At 48.1% G+C, this 16,528-nt stretch overlaps 1 protein-coding gene across 1 annotated transcript in view; it reads left to right on the plus strand.

Annotated features, from left to right (window-relative positions):
• The window catches only part of IGF2R (insulin like growth factor 2 receptor), a 490,127-nt gene that overhangs the window by 411,010 nt on the left and 62,589 nt on the right, over positions 1-16,528 (plus strand). Inside the window, exons 39-41 of the mRNA XM_063917832.1 lie at positions 3,310-3,544; positions 9,971-10,104; positions 10,965-11,085. Coding sequence (XP_063773902.1) covers positions 3,310-3,544; positions 9,971-10,104; positions 10,965-11,085 — 490 coding nt within the window. The remainder of the gene's footprint in view (positions 1-3,309; positions 3,545-9,970; positions 10,105-10,964; positions 11,086-16,528) is intronic.

Below are 16,528 nucleotides of genomic sequence, written 5' to 3' on the forward strand. Positions count from 1 at the left end.
GCGGGCATACAATAGCAGTTAGTCTGCAAGACGCAGATTTTTACCCTGTCAGGAGATTGACACCACAAGCAGTCTTTCTGGTGCCAATTCACGCTCTATGGGGAAACTTCAGATCTGATCGCTGCTGTGCGCTTTCGCACAGTGTGCAGTCAGATCTGAACTGCGCATGTGCGTGAGCCGCAATGCGCCAGCGCATCACACAACTGCACAGAGGTGGTGCAAAAATTCAGACCGCACGGGCGTTCACAAGAAGATTGACAGGAAGAGGCCATTTGTGGGTGGCAACTGACCGTTTTACAGGAGTGTCTGGAAAAACGCAGGCGGGATCAGGCGTTTTCAGGGAGCGTGTCTGACGTCAGCTCCTGCCCTGATCAGCAGCAAGACATCTCAGTGGCCGAGTAAGTCCTGGGCTGCAAAGAGACTACACAAACTGATTTTTGTGCAGCGCTGCTACCAAAAAGAATGCACACTTACACACAGCTTATACCTTCCCCCTGTAGGTGGCGACAATCTGATTGCAGGGCAGCAAAAAAACACAGCCCAGCTATCAGATCTGAATTACCCCCTGGGTTTCTTCCCAGTTTGTTCGGTCGGCAGTCACTTGCGACAATTTTGATGCTGATAGGTGCAGTCGTCTTCACATGCCTGGGTGCTGAGTATCATTTCCTAAGTTTGTCGTCAACCTCTATGGTCCTCCATCACAACATTTCTTCACCTCTGCTCTTTCCTGAGATTTAGAGATGTGTGGTGTTGGTCCGGGCTATCTACTCCCTGTTTCAGAAGTGGCTGTGGTTCCAACGATGCAACGAGCACTGGGGGTTTTCTGGCACTCCTGTTACCTTGTTCTCAGGCTAACTGGCTGCTTCTGGCAGACTCTGATTCTTCACACCAGACTTTCAGTGAATCCCTTGGGATGGGATCTCTTCGATCAGTGGTCTGTGATGTGAAGGACAACTGTTTTTGGCTTTGTATAATGGCAGGGATGCTTGCCTTTATGTTACGCTATCATTCTCTCCTCTGATTCATGGTCAGGTCGGCTCATTATTTGTTCCAGACCTTGCTCTTCGGTTTGGCGGTGGCCACGCGTTTTTACTGTTTTCTGGACGTTGCTATTGAGCCTGCTACAGAGGGAAGGGTTTACGGATCTACCTTTTTAGACTGCTCGTGATGGCCGTTTCTGCTTTCCAGTTGCAGGTGCGCCTAGAACGCAGTGTACAGTTACTTCCGGATCACGACTGCATCATGACTATCCAGAATTATCACCTCTTCACTTGCCAGCGCCTGTTGTTCCTATCAGTGGTGATCAACACCAAGTCCTTTGACATTTGGTCATTACTATAATGTCGTTCCCTCCTCCCATCAATCTTGCAGTGCATAAAGTTGTTAGGCACACTGGTCTCCACCTGCGAGACCATTTAGTATGCCAGGGGATTCCAGTAAGACCTTCTCTACAATGGTTTGGGGTCCACTAAGGTTCCTCACATCCCGTTTTCTTGGTTTGTCCGTCAGCACTTGCCTGTCCCTCCATGGATGGCAGGTCTCTGGGCTTCTACTCCAGTGCAATCCTCAGTCGCAATGGGATTGTTGTGCCCACAGATGCGGTGCTGCAACTTATTGTATTTGCATGCAGGGTATTTGGTCACCATCGAAGTCAATTCTTCTGATAAATGTCTTTTCGGTATTTTCTCCATTGGTAACTTCCCCAACCCGGACAATCGGGCTGTTAGTCGTAGTCCAGGCCCGGCACATTTACCTGGACAAAACTTCCTCCATCCACAGCACAGCTTTTCTGCTTGTTATTTCTGAAATTCAGAAAGAATCTGTTGTTGGCCTGCAACAAAGTAGACCATTGCTTGTTATATCAACTGTCTTCTCTCAGGCCTAATCTGGTGCGGAGCGGCTTGCACAAGACCAAGTGTTGGCACATTCTGCTAGGGCAGTGGTAACCTCCTGGGTGTCGCGGCATGTGGCTTCTGGTGCATAAGTTTGCCAGGTAGCTACATGTTCCTCGGGCAACACAATTGCGCATTTTTACGGATTTCAGATTTTAGCCTGTGATGGCGCCCGCTTTGGGTGTATAGTTCTCCGGTCAGGATACTGTTGAATCCTTTTCTCTGATTCCGGCTGGGGGACACTGTGTTCCCTCCCTCAAGCTCATTTGTGCTGTGTTTTGTCTTGACCGTTATTTTCCCTACTTTTTTAGTTTTGGTGGTGTTCTTACTGTTTCACTCTGTTACTACTTCTCCTTACATGCTCTTTTAAAGATGCACTGGCTTTCTGGGAGTTGCAGAGGGGAGGGACTTAAGTTTAAAACTACAGTGTACTTTAAGTCCTGGCTAGTGCACCCACAATATTATGGTCTAATGTCCCCAAGCTGGATTCAGAGAAATGGATTCAACAATAAGTACCAAAATTCCTCTTTTTCTCGATCCCATCACTCTCTCACACCTGTGCTCTATCTCTACTCCATGCGCGCTCTCTCACCTGTACTGTCTCTACCCCAGCACACTCTCTCACCTGTACTCTATCTCTACCCCAACACACACTCTCTCACCTGTGCTCTATCTCTACCCCAGCACTCTCCCTCACCTATGTTCTCTCTGCCCTATCACTCTCCCTCACCATTGCTCTGTCTTAACCCAAGCACACTCACCTGTTCTCTGACTTTAGCCCTTCACACTCTCTCACCTGTGCTCTCTCTATCCCAGCACTCTCTCTCACCTGTGCTCTGTCTCTAGCCCAGCACACACACTCAACTCTGTACTCTGTTCCATGTCTGTTGGTCTCACCCATCCACTCTCTCTAACCCTAGTTTCCTCTCTCTCTTATCCTGTTTCCTGTCTCATCAGTCCTAAGCTTTCCCTACACTACAGGTTGTCCACACTCATTTTACACCAGAGTCTGGGTCAGAATGAGTATTTTTATTTTGTTGTAGATGATCCAGGTGGAAGTGGTATGATGAAATAGGGGCTCAGCTTAGTCTCTTGGGATAGTTGATCAGTATCAACTGCATATCTTCTCTGTATTGCTAGTCGCAACCTGACTTGTTATGCTGGCCTGACCATTACTACAGCTGGCTCAGGGTCTCGACAAATCCAGATGGTCCTTACAAAATCTGGATAGTTACTGTAGTTGAATAATCAATCTCCTGGTAAGGGAAAATTAACTATCCTATAAAAAGAGGAACACTTCCTCCTTAAGGTCTCATTATCATTATAGCTCATACAAAAAAAAGCAATCGTTAGTGAGTTAACAGATATTGGAGATTACAGTCAAACGTTACAGTAAGTGTCAATTGTTCACTTCCAGCTAAAGACAGGAGACAGTCCACCATCTTGTTCAAATGTGATGAAAGTGCTGGAAAGGGAAAACCTGTACTGCTGAGTGAGACCAGCGAATGCTCGGCTGCTTTTGAATGGAAAACACAGCTAGCTTGTCTTCCGAGGAAGCTGGACTGCAAGTTCATAATGCACCACAAGACCTATGACCTGAGAATGCTATCTTCAATGACAGGATCCTGGCATTTCACTGATAACGGCAATAAGTAAGTTGCTACTGACTAATAGGCACTGAGAAGCTTTGGTTGGTATTTTGGCTGCACGAAAGAGGAAACGCAAAGTCTGAAATGTCATTGCTTTTTTTTCTTTATCTTTTTTTTAGACTGTTGTCATAAAACTTGTATAACTGCTATTAGTAATAGAGTATGACAATAGTTCCCAAATGAGGTACACAATGTACCCCAACAGTCCAGGTTTTTATGAATATCCCTCCTTGTGCTTATAATCAAACTGACTGAGGTACTACTTAAGCCACCTGTGCCTAAGCCTTAAAACCTGGACTGTTGTGGTGCCTTGGGGACTGTGTTTAGGAACCACTGGAGTAAAAATATTCTTCTCTTACATCCTAGGGGATACTGGGGATCCATTTAGTACCATGGGGTATACACAGGCCCACTAGGAGCCATGGGCACTTTAAGAAATTGATAGTGTGTGCTGATTCCTCCCTCTATGCCCCTCCCACCAGACTCAGTTTAGAAAATGTGCCCAGAGGAGACGGTCACGTCCCTGGAAGCTCCTGAAGAGTTTTCTGCATTTATTTTCTGAGTTTATTTTCAGGAAGGACTGGATGGCACCAGCCTGCTTGCTTCGTTGGTCTTAGGGGGGAAAATGGCCCAACCTCTCACAGGGCACTAGCACCTGAGGGAACTATTCGCAAGCCCCACCACAGCGAACATACATTCCTGCAGCACGCCGCCACCCCTAACAGAGTCAGAAGAATGAAGAGTGGTGAGTACTAAGCCGGCGTCCCGGTTAGCGGGTCGCCGGCCATTATGTCGGCATGATGGTATGGAGACGCACAGCTTCTAAACGGGGCAGACTGCGTCTCCCACTGTGTACGGACACAGACACTGAACAGCGGACACGGTACCCAGACTGGCAACATAGCCATTAAATGGAGTCTGTCTCCATTTTATGCACAAGACGCATACAGCCAGTATAAAAAAGAGCGGGAAGTCCACGCGCCATTGAAGGGGAAGGGCTTCACTATGAGCGGATCCAGCAGCTCACCAGCGCCATTTTCCCTTTGCAGCTGACACAGATGCTGACTGACAGGGATGCGCAGCTCCTCCGGAGAGACTCCAGATTACCTCAGCGGTACCAGGGGGTCATAGCAGGTGGGGAGCGATTATAAGTGTACAAAGTCCCTAATCTAGGTACTTAGTCTGCGACCCGGCACAGCTTGACATTAGTGTTAAGGGCGCCATGCGCTGGTTCCGTACTCCCACTGTGTCTCCCTGGAAGGGCTCTTTGTAGGTTAATTGTGCATTTAACCTTTTCCTGTGTGTGTGTGTGTGTGTGTGTGTGTGTGTGTGCGCGCGCGCTGTCACAGTATGTCAGGCAAAGAGGGCGTTTCATGTAAGGCATAGTGCCCTCTTCCCCTTCACTAGTGTACTCAATGTAGTATCCCTTCCCAGACTAGTGGGGCAGAACCAGCATGGCTGGAATCCATTAGGGAAATGATTTCCACAATCTCAACTAAGTTATCTCAGAATGAGAAAAAGACGCAATACTTAAGACAATCTATGACTGAGTTTATGAAAAGAGCGTCTCAGTCCCCTGCCATTGGTCCACAAAAACGCACTTTAGCCCATATCCTGCAGTCTGACTCGGATGATGAAGGGTCAGACATGGAGGAGGGTGAGGTGGACTCAGAGGTGGGGGAGGGTATTCTTTTGCATGGAATAGAGGCTCTTATAGAAGCTATCAGAGAAGTTCTGGTAATCCTTGATAAGGTCACAGGAGAGTGAGGAATCTTATTCTAATATAAAAAAAATAAATCCTCAGCCACTTTTCCTGTGTCAAAGGAACTAAATACCCTGTTTGAAGAACCATGGGTTAGTCCTGATAGGAAATTTCAAATCCCTAAATGGTTATCATCATCCTTCCCTTTTCCTCCTGAGGATAGGAAAAATTGGGAAAATCCACCGATTAGTGGATGCATTATCCACTATCATGCAGTATCCAGGCTCTCACGGAAAATTGTATTGCCTGTCACAGGTGCAGCCTCCCTAAAAGACGCGGCTGACTGCAAAATTGAGACTACGCTCAAATGTTTGTATACAGCTGCGGGGGGGGCCCAGAGACGCACTACAGCATGTGGGTGGATTACACAAACCATTGCTAAATGGTCGGGTAACCTAATTGAGGGGTTAGATACCTTACCTCAAGGGGAGATTGTTTTGCTCCTGCAACATATACAGGACTCTGCGAACTTTATGGTGGAAGCCATAAAAGAAATAGGCTTGCTTAATGCACGCACTACAGCTATGGCAGTGTCTGCACGCAGGGGTCTATGGCTACGCGAGTGGACGGTGGATGCGAACTCCAGGAAAGGCGTGGAAGGCCAACCTTTCACAGGCGAAGCCTTATTTGGAGATGAACTAGACAAATGGATCTCCAAAGCTACTGCGGGTAAGTCCACATACCTTCCTTCTGCAGCTCCCCCAGCTATGAAGGCCTACTCAGGACCCTACAGTTCTTTCGGACTGCCAAGTTTAGGGGCAAGCCCAGAGGTTCTTCTACTGCCACCAGAGGCGCTAGAGGTAAACCATGCAAACCAGCAACTGCCGGTTCACAGGAACAGGTCTCATGCTCTGCTTCCTCAAAACCTTCAGCATCACGGTGGACCGAGATGCCTGGAAGACTGGCAGGTGGGAGCTCGGCTAAAATTCTTCAGTCACATCTGGACAACATCGTGCCATGATCCCTGGGTCATAGATCTTATTTCCCAGGGCTACAGACTAGAGTTCCAAGAGCTCCCACCTCACAGATTCTTCAAATCAGTCTTACCAGTTTCACAAGAGGCAAGTATAACGTTACAGGATGCCATTCAAAAACTGGTACAAACCCAGGTCATTGTTCCAGTTCCACCTCATCTGCAAAACCAAGGGATACTATTCCAACTTTTTTGTAGTACTGAAACCGGACGGTTCGGTGAGGCAGATTCTGAACCTTAAGTCGTTGAACCCATGCTTACGAGTGTTCAAATTCAAGATGGAGTCTCTGAGAGCGGTGATCTCAGGTCTTTAGGAGGGGGAATTCCTAGTGTCTCTGGATACCACATTCCGATCTGGCCACCTCATCAGGCCTATCTACGGTTTGCACTGCAGTACGGTCACTACCAGTTACAGGCTCTGCCATTTGGTCTCTCCACGGCACTGAGAGTGTTCACCAAAGTGATGGCAGAGATGATGTTTCTACTCCGCAAACAAGGGGTGAACATAATTCCGTACCTGGACGATCTTCTGATAAAGGCACCGTCCAGGGAGCGGTTATTGGACAGCATTGGCCTCTCAACCAGAATACTCCTGGATCACGGGCGGATTCTGAACCTACCAAAATATCACCTGGAACCCACACAGAGGCTTCCTTTCCTGGGAATGATACTGGACACAGAGTCTCGGCGAGTGTTCTTTCCCTTGGAAAAGGCAATGGTAATCCAGTCGATAGTACGGGCTGTCCTGAAGCCAAACCGGATCTCAGTGCATCTGTGTATTCACCTTCTGGGGAAAATGGGGGCCTCTTACGAGGTGCTTCAGTACGGAAGGTTTCATGCGAGGCCCTTCCAAAAGGTCCGGATCGCATCTTCACATGCACCAGAGGATCAGTCTGTCGCCAAGAGCCAGGATCTCCCTTCTGTGGTGGCTACAGACCTCTCACCTAGTCAGGGGTCAGAGGTTCGGTATTCAGCATTGGATTCTGCTAACCACAGACGCAAGCCTCAGAGGTTGGGTAGCAGTTACCCAGGGGGTGCAGATTCAGGGAAGATGGTCAAGTCAGGAAGTTCTCCTTCCATTAAACATCCTGGAACTCAGGGCTATCTACAACGCCCTTCTGCAGGCCTCATTTCTACTTCGAAATCAGGCCATTCAGGTCCAGTCGGACAATGTGACGGCGGTAACGTACATCAACTGACAAGGCGAAACGAAAAGCAGTGCAGCAATGTCAGAGGTGTCAAGAAATTCACTTCTGGGCGGAAAAACACACCATGGAGTTGTCGGCGGTCTTCATTCCCGGGAGTAGACAACTGGGAAGCAGACTTCCTCAGCAGACACGACCTACACCCGGGGGAGTGGGGCCTTCACCCGGAGGTGTTCCGGTGGTTGACACCTCGTGGGGATATCCACAGATCGACATGATGGTTTCTCGACTGAACAAGAAGCTCAAGCGGTATTGTTCCATGTCGAGAAGACCCACAAACAGTGGTGGCAAACGCTCTGACAACTCCGTGGGTCTACCAACTGGTGTACGTGTTTCCTCCACTTCCTCTGATCCCAAGAATTCTAAAAAGAATAAAAAGGGAAAAGGTTCAAGCAATACTCTTCTCGAGATCCTGATCGACGATCCGTGGCCTCTACCTCTGCGCGAGGATATTCTGCAACAGTGCCGTTTGTCTATTAAGACTTACCGCGGCTACGTTTAACGACATGGAAGTTGAACAGCTGATTCTAGCCAGGAGAGGGATTCCAGACCAGGTCATCCCGACTATAATCAAAGCCAGGAAGGGGGTAACGTCTAAACATTACCACCGTATCTGCAAGAAATATGTCTCTTGGTGTGAGAGCAGACAATATTCTGCAGTGGAGTTTCATCTGGGATGTTTCCTGCTCTTTCTGCAGTCAGGAGTGGATGTGGGCCTACGTCTAGGCTCCATTAAAGTCCAGATTTCGGCCTTGTCTGTTTACTTTCAGAAACAATTGGCTTCTCTCCCTGAGGTCCAGACGTTCTTGAAAGGTGTGCTGCACATCCAACCTCTCTTTGTGCCTCCCACGGCACCTTGAAATCTCAATTTGGTGCTGCAGTTCCTCCAATCGGACTGGTTTGAAACGTTACAGGAGGTAGTAGTGAAGTACCTTACGTGGGAGACCGTCATACTGTTGGCCTTGGCTTCAGCAAGACGTGTGTCAGAGTTGGGGGTGTTGTCTTACGAGAGCCCCTACCTAATTTTTCATGAGGACAGAGCTGAACTTAGGACTCGTCAGCAGTTTCTTCCTAAGGTGGTGTCCGCATTTCACATCAACCAGCCAATTGTGGTTCCGGTTGTTACGGACACCTCTGCTGCTTCAAAGTCTTTGGATGTTGTGAGGGCTTTGAAGGTGTATGTAAAGAGAACAGCTCGTCACAGGAAATCGGACTTGCTGTTAGTTCTCTATGATCCCAATAAAATTGGGTGTCCTGCTTCAAAGCAGTCAATTGCACGCTGGATCAGGCTCACTATCCAGCATGCTTATTCCGTGGTAGGCTTGCCGGTTCCAAAATCTGTACAGGCCCACTCTACTAGGTCGGTGGGTTCTTCTTGGGCGGCTGCCCGGAATGTCTCGGCTTTACAGCTTTGCCGAGCAGCTTACTTGATCAGGTTCGAACACGTTTGCAAAGTTTTACAAGTTCGATACCTTGGCATCTGAGGACCTTCAGTTTGGTCAATCAGTTCTGCAGGAACATCAGCACACTCCCACCCGGTTTGATAGATTTGGTACTTTCCCATGGTACGAAATGGATTCCCAGTATTCCCTAGGACGTAAGAGAAAATAGGATTTTAATTACCTACCGGTAAATCCTTTTCTCGTAGTCCATAGGGGATACTGGGCGCCCGCCCGGTGCTTCGTTCTTCCTGCACGGTTACATGTTTAACTACTGCTGTTTGGTTCAGCTGTTGTTGTTCCGGTTTTCAAGTTTGGTTAGCATGGCTTTCCTCTTGTTCAATGTGTGCTGGTTCGTAATCCCAACACTTTCCTTATCTATCCTTCTCTCAAAGTATGTCTGTCTCCTCAGGCACAGTTTCCGAGACCGAGTCTGGTAAGAGGGGCGTAGAGGGATTAGCCAGGGCACACTATCAATTACTTAAAGTGCCCATGGCTCCTAGTGGAACTGTCTATACCCCATGGTACTAAATGGATTCCCAGTATCCCCTACGGACTACGACAAAAGGATTTACTGGTAGATAATTAAAATCCTATTGTTTTCCAAATGTATGGAAGGGAAAACAAAATAGAGGGGATTCATGAGCGTTTGGATGGTGTAATGGTTAGCATTACTGCCTCACAACGTGGGTTCAATTACCACCATTTCTAACATATAGATTTATTATATTCTCCCTGTGTTTATGTGGGTTTCCTCCCACAATCCAAAAATATACTGATAGGGTTAATTTTGCTGGACGCAATTAACCTAGCGTGTGTGTACGGAAAGACGGGATGAATTTTGGTTTCGTCTTTTTGTGTGTCATGTACTGTGCTTGTATGTCTACATTATTCATTTACTTCTCTGTCTACATGACCTTGTATATTGTTTCTAGTGGTATTCTGATGCTGAATGCCTGGTAATCTGTATTGGCAGCATGATATATTGTGAATTTAATAATACAGTTAATTAAGCATTGCACCCCTAATTTCTATTTTAATTCTTTGTAGGTATTATCTAAATCTTTGTCAACGGGTGAACCAAGGGCCCAACGCCTGCTCGGGAAGTGCAAGTGTGTGCCGGGAGAGCAATGGACAGGTTCAGGTTTTGGGTCAAGTTCATACACAGAATGTAACGGTGAAATGTAAGTCATAGTGCCTTCTTTGTCTAGACTAGTTTTATGGTCATTGCACTCATGGTAAGACAATGGAAGCATGTTCATAAGACTATTAGTCAACTTGAATAACTCCTTATGTGGTCAAACTGATTTATTAGCATTTTATTTTCTGGACATGGTGTAAGTATAGTGTGTCGCCTTTAGGACACAGTAAGGTGTGTCTGCCATACAATTTTTATGGTAGTGACAGCAGAGTAGACAGGTAGAGTAGCTTTCCTACTGAAAGTATACTGGCCACAGCAACCACAGCCGTACATTACAGGCATTATAAATCCCAGTGTCTCTGCAGGCATAATGAGCAGATAAGAGCCAAGCTCCTTTGAAAGATCTACACTAAGCAGAGAAAGTGCCAGTCTGGCACTACTCTGTGCACAGAAAACATCAGCTGGTGCTACACTTGGCATTGAAAATAAAATATGTTTTGTGCATTTACACATACAAGTATGTTAGTATACAAAGATATGGTATTGTTGTAAGAACCTTACATCAACTGTCCTGATCACAGAGGTAAATAGCATTAGTAATGTATAGTGGTGTGTCTTCTGTTCTGTTTCTTGATGAACTTTGTGGATTCTGTAGTTTCTCAAGCAGAAACATCCCAATTGTATAAGTCTCCATAAAGAGAAAGTGGCACAAGTGCTCTCTGATACTAGAATACATTCCCCTTGTATGAATGTTGCCCTGTCCCACAGTCCATGTATCTGCTTTGGCTGGTAGACATGAGTGGTCCAACTCAGTGGCTCAAACATAGCTTTGAAGATTCAGTAGTACATTAGCATAATTCATTACGTAATCAACCTATTTAAATGTCTCCTCTCCACCTACAGTACCAGATGGTGTCGTGTCTGTGAGCTATTCACATGGAGACCCTTGTGGAAAAGACCAAAGGTTGTCCACTACGATAGAACTGAAGTGCGCAAATATAACTGGGAAGCCAATACTACAAAGGTAATTGGGAGTACTCTGCACCCCTCTCCCTTGCCTCTCTCACTCTCATCTCTATCTACCTCCCATATCTGCCTCTTTCATCTCAGTCCGCTTCCCTGCGCTATTGTTGTGGTGGTGCCAGATCCTATCACTGACAGGAGGGTACAGATCTTTATGCTCATGTAGTGGTGCTGGGGAGGGGAGCTGAAGACTGTTCACTGCTCCATTCTTCAGTACATGTGTGTGCACCTCCCTTTGACTCTAGTGCACAAGGCCTAGAAGGACATTTAAGTTTGTTATGTTATGTTTCTGTGCTGTTTTTCTCTTGCGTTCTAGAGGATGCTGGGGTCCACATTAGTACCATGGGGTATAGACGTGTCCACTAGGAGCCATTGGCACTTTAATAGTTTGAAAGTGTGAGCTGGCTCCTCCCGCTATGCCCCTTTAGAAAAAGTTTAATTTAGAGAGTATTATTTTACAGGGAGGCTGCTGGCAACAGCCTACCTGCTTCGAGGGACTAACGGGGTCTGAGCCACTATCTCCACTGACAGGACACTGAGCTCCTGAGGGGATCGCTCACCCCGGCAGCATACCGCCACCCCCTTACAGAGCCAGAAGATCAGAAGAGGCGAGATATGGCGGCACAAGGGTAGGAGCGCAGCTCTGAGCAGCTGCGCTCCAGGAAGGCTCAGTGGCACACAGTATTGACGCTATGAGGGGCTTCCTGAGCCAGCGACTTAATACCCTACACTGGTCACAGACTCTAAAAGGAGACTGAATCCCCAGGCTAGCATCACAATCCTCCGTATTCAGGCCAGTATAAAGAATTTGTGCAGGAAGACGCGCCATCTTCAAGGGGCGGAGCTTCTCCTCAGAGCAGACCCAGCTGCGTTCAGCGCCATTTTCCTGCCTGCAGTTCCTTTACACAAACGCTGACCGAGCTGTCCCTCCAAGCTACTCCAGCTATCCTGTGCGGTACCAGGGGGTTGTAGAAGGGGGGGAGGCGATGAATTAGATCTTTGCAACTATTACAGTACACAGTGGGCGCTGATAAGGGGTGTCCTTTATATATAACAGTGCTGTGAGTGGGTTGGCTCTGATCTCTGTTTCTCTCTTGCCATTCTCAGGGGGGAAACTCTGTCTAACCTACCCTGTGTGTGTGTGTGTGGAGTGTTTGGGGTCTCCAGTCAGCTATGTTCAGGGACTCTGTGTTATATGCAGCTGAGGACATGTCCTCTCAGGATGATCTCATTCCATGTAATCAGGATTGCACTGTTGTAGCGCAGATATCAGCAAGGGAGCTGGAGTGGTTATCCTCTATCAAAACTATGATTTCTCAGATTTCTGCTAGGGTTGCTCAGAATGAATCTGCAACGCATGTTTTACAGAATTCTATGGCAGTTTGGTCTGGTTCTGTTACCTCATCAGGCCTCCCCCTCTGTGGGTTCCCACAAACGTGCTCTTGCTCAGATCATTCAAGACGACATGGATGCCGACTCTGACACGGCAGACTGAGATGGGGACGTGCTCAGGGGGGGGGGGGGGGGGCGCATCACTTGCAAAAGGGGTGCAGTTGATGATGGAGGCTATTAGAGATGTGTTGAATATTACTGACACAGCACCTGAACAGGTTGAGGAGGCTTACTTCACTGACAATAAGAAAGCCTCGCTAACCTTCCCTGCGTCCATAGAATTTAATGCTATATTTGAAAAAGCATGGGAAAATCCAGAGAAAAAAATCCAGATCCCTTGGAGGGTTCTGGTTGCTTTCCCCTTCCCTGAGGAGGATAGAAAGAAATGGGAAAACCCACCCATTGTGGACGCGTCTGTGTCCAGACTCTCAAAAAAAGGTGATTTTCCCTGTCCCAGGATCAACCGCCTTAAAGGAGCCGGCTGATCGCAAAATTGATACTACGCTCAAATCCATATGCACCGCTTCAGGGGCGATACTTCGTCCTACTATTGCCTGTGCATGGATTTCCAAAGCTATAGTAAAGTGGTCAGGCACGTTACTTGAGGATTTGGATAAGTTAGATAAGAGTGACATTGAATTGTTTCTCCGTAACATTCAGGATTCTGCAGGTTTTATGATGGAATCCATGAAAGACCTGGGTTCAATGGCTGCAGGAATTTCTTCCATGTCCGTCTCAGCTCATCGAGGACTGTGGCTGCGGCGCCAGTGGTCTGCCGACGCAGAATCCAGGAGAGGTGTGGAGACTCTACCCTACACAAGTCAGGCTCTCTTTTGAGCAGCAATGGATGCATGGATCTCCACGGCTACAGCGGGTAAGTCCCCTTTTCTTCTCTCAGCAGCTCCTGCTTCTAAGAAACCTTTTTCTTCACCGGCATCTCAGTCCTTTCGGGTTTCTAAACCAAGAAAGACCAAACCGGCTAACACCTTCTTTAGAGGGGGCCGACCAAAGTCCAAGAAACCTGCTGCGGCAGGTTCCCAAGAACAGAAGCCTGCTTCAGGTGCGCCAAAGTCCTCCGCATGACGGTGGACGGCGCAGCCTGGCGGTCGGGCCGGTGGGGGTGAGACGCAGACATTTCAGTCACGTCTGGGTGTCGTCCGGCCTGGACTTCTGGGTACTGAATATTGTGTCCCAGGGGTACCGGCTGGAATTTAAAGATCTCCCTCCTCATCGGTTCTTCACATCGGGTTTGCCGGCAGACAGGGCTACCCTACAGGGAGCCATCCAGAAGTTGGTGGAGGCACAGGTCATTGTACCAGTCCCTCCTCAAATGCAGAACACAAGTTACTATTCGAACCTTTTCGTGGTACCGAAACCGGATGGTTCAGTCAGGCCCATTCTGAACTTAAAATCACTAAACCCCTTTCTGAGGGAGTTCAAGTTCAAAATGGAGTCTGTAAGTGCAGTGATATCAGGTCTGGAAGAGGGGGAATTCCTGGTATCCCTGGATATCAAGGGTGTGTACCTCCACATCCCGATTTGGCTGCCGCATCAAGCTTATCTCCAATTCGCTCTGTTGGACTGTCATTTTCAGTTCCGGGCCCTACCATTTGGCTTCTCAACAGCACCAAGGGTTTTCACCAAGGTGATGGGGGAAGTGATGGTTCTCCTCCGCAGGCAGGGGGTGAACATAAGTCCGTATCTGGACGATCTGCTGATAAAGGCATCGTCCAAGGAGAAGCTGTTTCAGTCAATAACTCACAACCCAGCTTCTCAAGGAACATGGGGGCAGATGTAATAACCTGGAGTAGGCATAAGGAAGTGATAAACCAGTGATATGTGCAAGGTGATAAAGGCACCAGCCAATCACCTCCAATATGTAAATTAACTGTTAGGATCTTATTGGCTGGTGCCTTTATCATCTTGCACATATCACTGGTTTATCACTTCCTTATGCCTTCTCCAGGTTAATACATCTGCCCCATGGTTGGATCCTGAATATCCCAAAATCACATTTGGAACCAACCATAAGGTTGTCCTTTCTGGGAATGATCCTCGACACGGAGGTGCAGAGGGTGTTTCTTCCAGACGAAAAAGCGTTGGTGAAACAGACAATGGTCCGGGATGTCCTGAAGCTAGCCCGGGTGTCTGTTCATCAGTGCATTTGTCTTCTGGGGAAGATGGTGGCCTCTTAAGAGGCTCTGCAGTATGGAAGGTTTTACGCTCGGCCCTTCCAACTGGATCTCCTGGACAAGTGGTCGGGATCCCATCTACACATGCACCAGAGAATACGTCTGTCGCCAAAGGCAAGGATTTTACTCTGGTGGCTGCAATTACCTCACCTTCTGGAGGGCCGCAGGTTCGGGATTCAGGACTGGATCCTTCTAACCACGGATGCAAGTCTCCGGGGCTGGGGCGCAGTCACTCAAGGGGAAACCTTCCAAGGAAGGTGGTCAAGTCTGGAAGCCGGCCTGCCGATAAACATTCTGGGACTAATAGCCGTATACAACGGTCTTATCCAAGCGGCCCATCTTCTGAGAAATCAGGCCGTTCAATTACAGTCTGACAACCTAACGACAGTGGCTTACATAAACCGACAAGGCGGAACGAAGAGTAGAGCTGCAATGTCAGAGGTAACCAGAATCATCCTCTGGGCAGAAAAACACGCGTTGGCGCTGTCCGCAATCTTCATTCAGGGAGTAGACAACTGGGAAGCGGACTTCCTCAGCAAACACGATCTACATCCAGGGGAGTGGGGTCTCCATCCGGAGGTGTTCAAGGAGGTAACATATCTTTGGGGCGTACCCCAAATTGACATGATGGCCTCTCGTCTCAACAAGAAGCTTCGGCTGTATTGTTCTAGGGTCCCTCAAGCAGTGGCGGTGGACTCCCTAGTGACACCATGGGTGTTCCAGTCGGTGTACGTGTTTCCTCCACTTCCACTCATTCCAAGAGTTCTCAAACTCATAAGGAGAACAGGAGTTCAGGCAATCCTCATTGCTCCGGACTGGCCAAGAAGGGCTTGGTATGCGGATCTTCTGGATCTACTGCTAGAAGAGCCGAGGCCTCTTCCTCTTCGGGAGGACCTACTGCAGCAGGGTCCGTTCGCCTATCAAGACTTACCACGGCTACGTTTGACGGCATGGAGGTTGACCGCCAGATACTAGCTCGGAAGGGCATTCTGAACAAGGTTATTCCTACCCTGATACAGGCTAGGAAAGGAGTAACGTCTAAACATTACCATCATATTCGGAAAAAATGTGTCTTGGTGTGAGTCCAAGAAGTTTCCTACGGTGGAGTTTCAACTGGGATGGTTTCTCCTATTCCTGCAAGCAGGTGTGGATATGGGCCTGAGGTTAGGATCCATAAAGGTCCAGATTTCGGCCCTATCCATAGGCTTCCCTCCCTGAGGTTCAGACTTTTTTGAAGGGAGTTCTGCATATTCAACCTCCCTTTGTACCGCCTACGGCACCCTGGGATCTTAACGTGGTGGTGCAGTTTCTCCAGTCGGACTGGTTTGAACCTCTATAGGAGGTTGAGGTCAAGTTTCTCATGTGAAAGGCTGTCACTTTGTCGGCCTTAGCTTCTGCTAGACGTGTGTTGCAGTTGGGGGCTTTGTCATGTAAAAGCCCATACTTGATCTTCCATGAAGATATAGCTGAGCTTCGGACACGTCAGCAGTTTCTTCCAAAGGTTGTGTCAGTATTTCATATCAACCAACCTATTGTGGTGCCATTTGCGACTGACTCCTCAATTTCATCAAAGGCCTTAGATGTTGTAAGGGCTCTAAAAATCTATGTGAGGAGGACGTCTCGTCGCAGAAAATCGGACTCTGTTTGTCCTGTATGATCCCAAGAAAATTGGCTGTCCTGCTTCTAAGCAGACGATCTCTCGCTGGATCAGGTTCACTATCCAGCATGCGTATTCTACGGCAGGCTTGCCGCGTCCTACGTCTGTTAAGGACACTCTACTCGTAAGGTGGGTTCTTCCTGGGCGGCTCCCCAGGGTGCCTCGGCATTACAACTCTGCCGAGCAGCTACTTGGTCGGGGTC

This window comes from Pseudophryne corroboree, chromosome 4, assembly GCF_028390025.1.
Source record: "Pseudophryne corroboree isolate aPseCor3 chromosome 4, aPseCor3.hap2, whole genome shotgun sequence".
Classification (NCBI taxonomy): Eukaryota; Metazoa; Chordata; class Amphibia; order Anura; family Myobatrachidae; genus Pseudophryne; species Pseudophryne corroboree.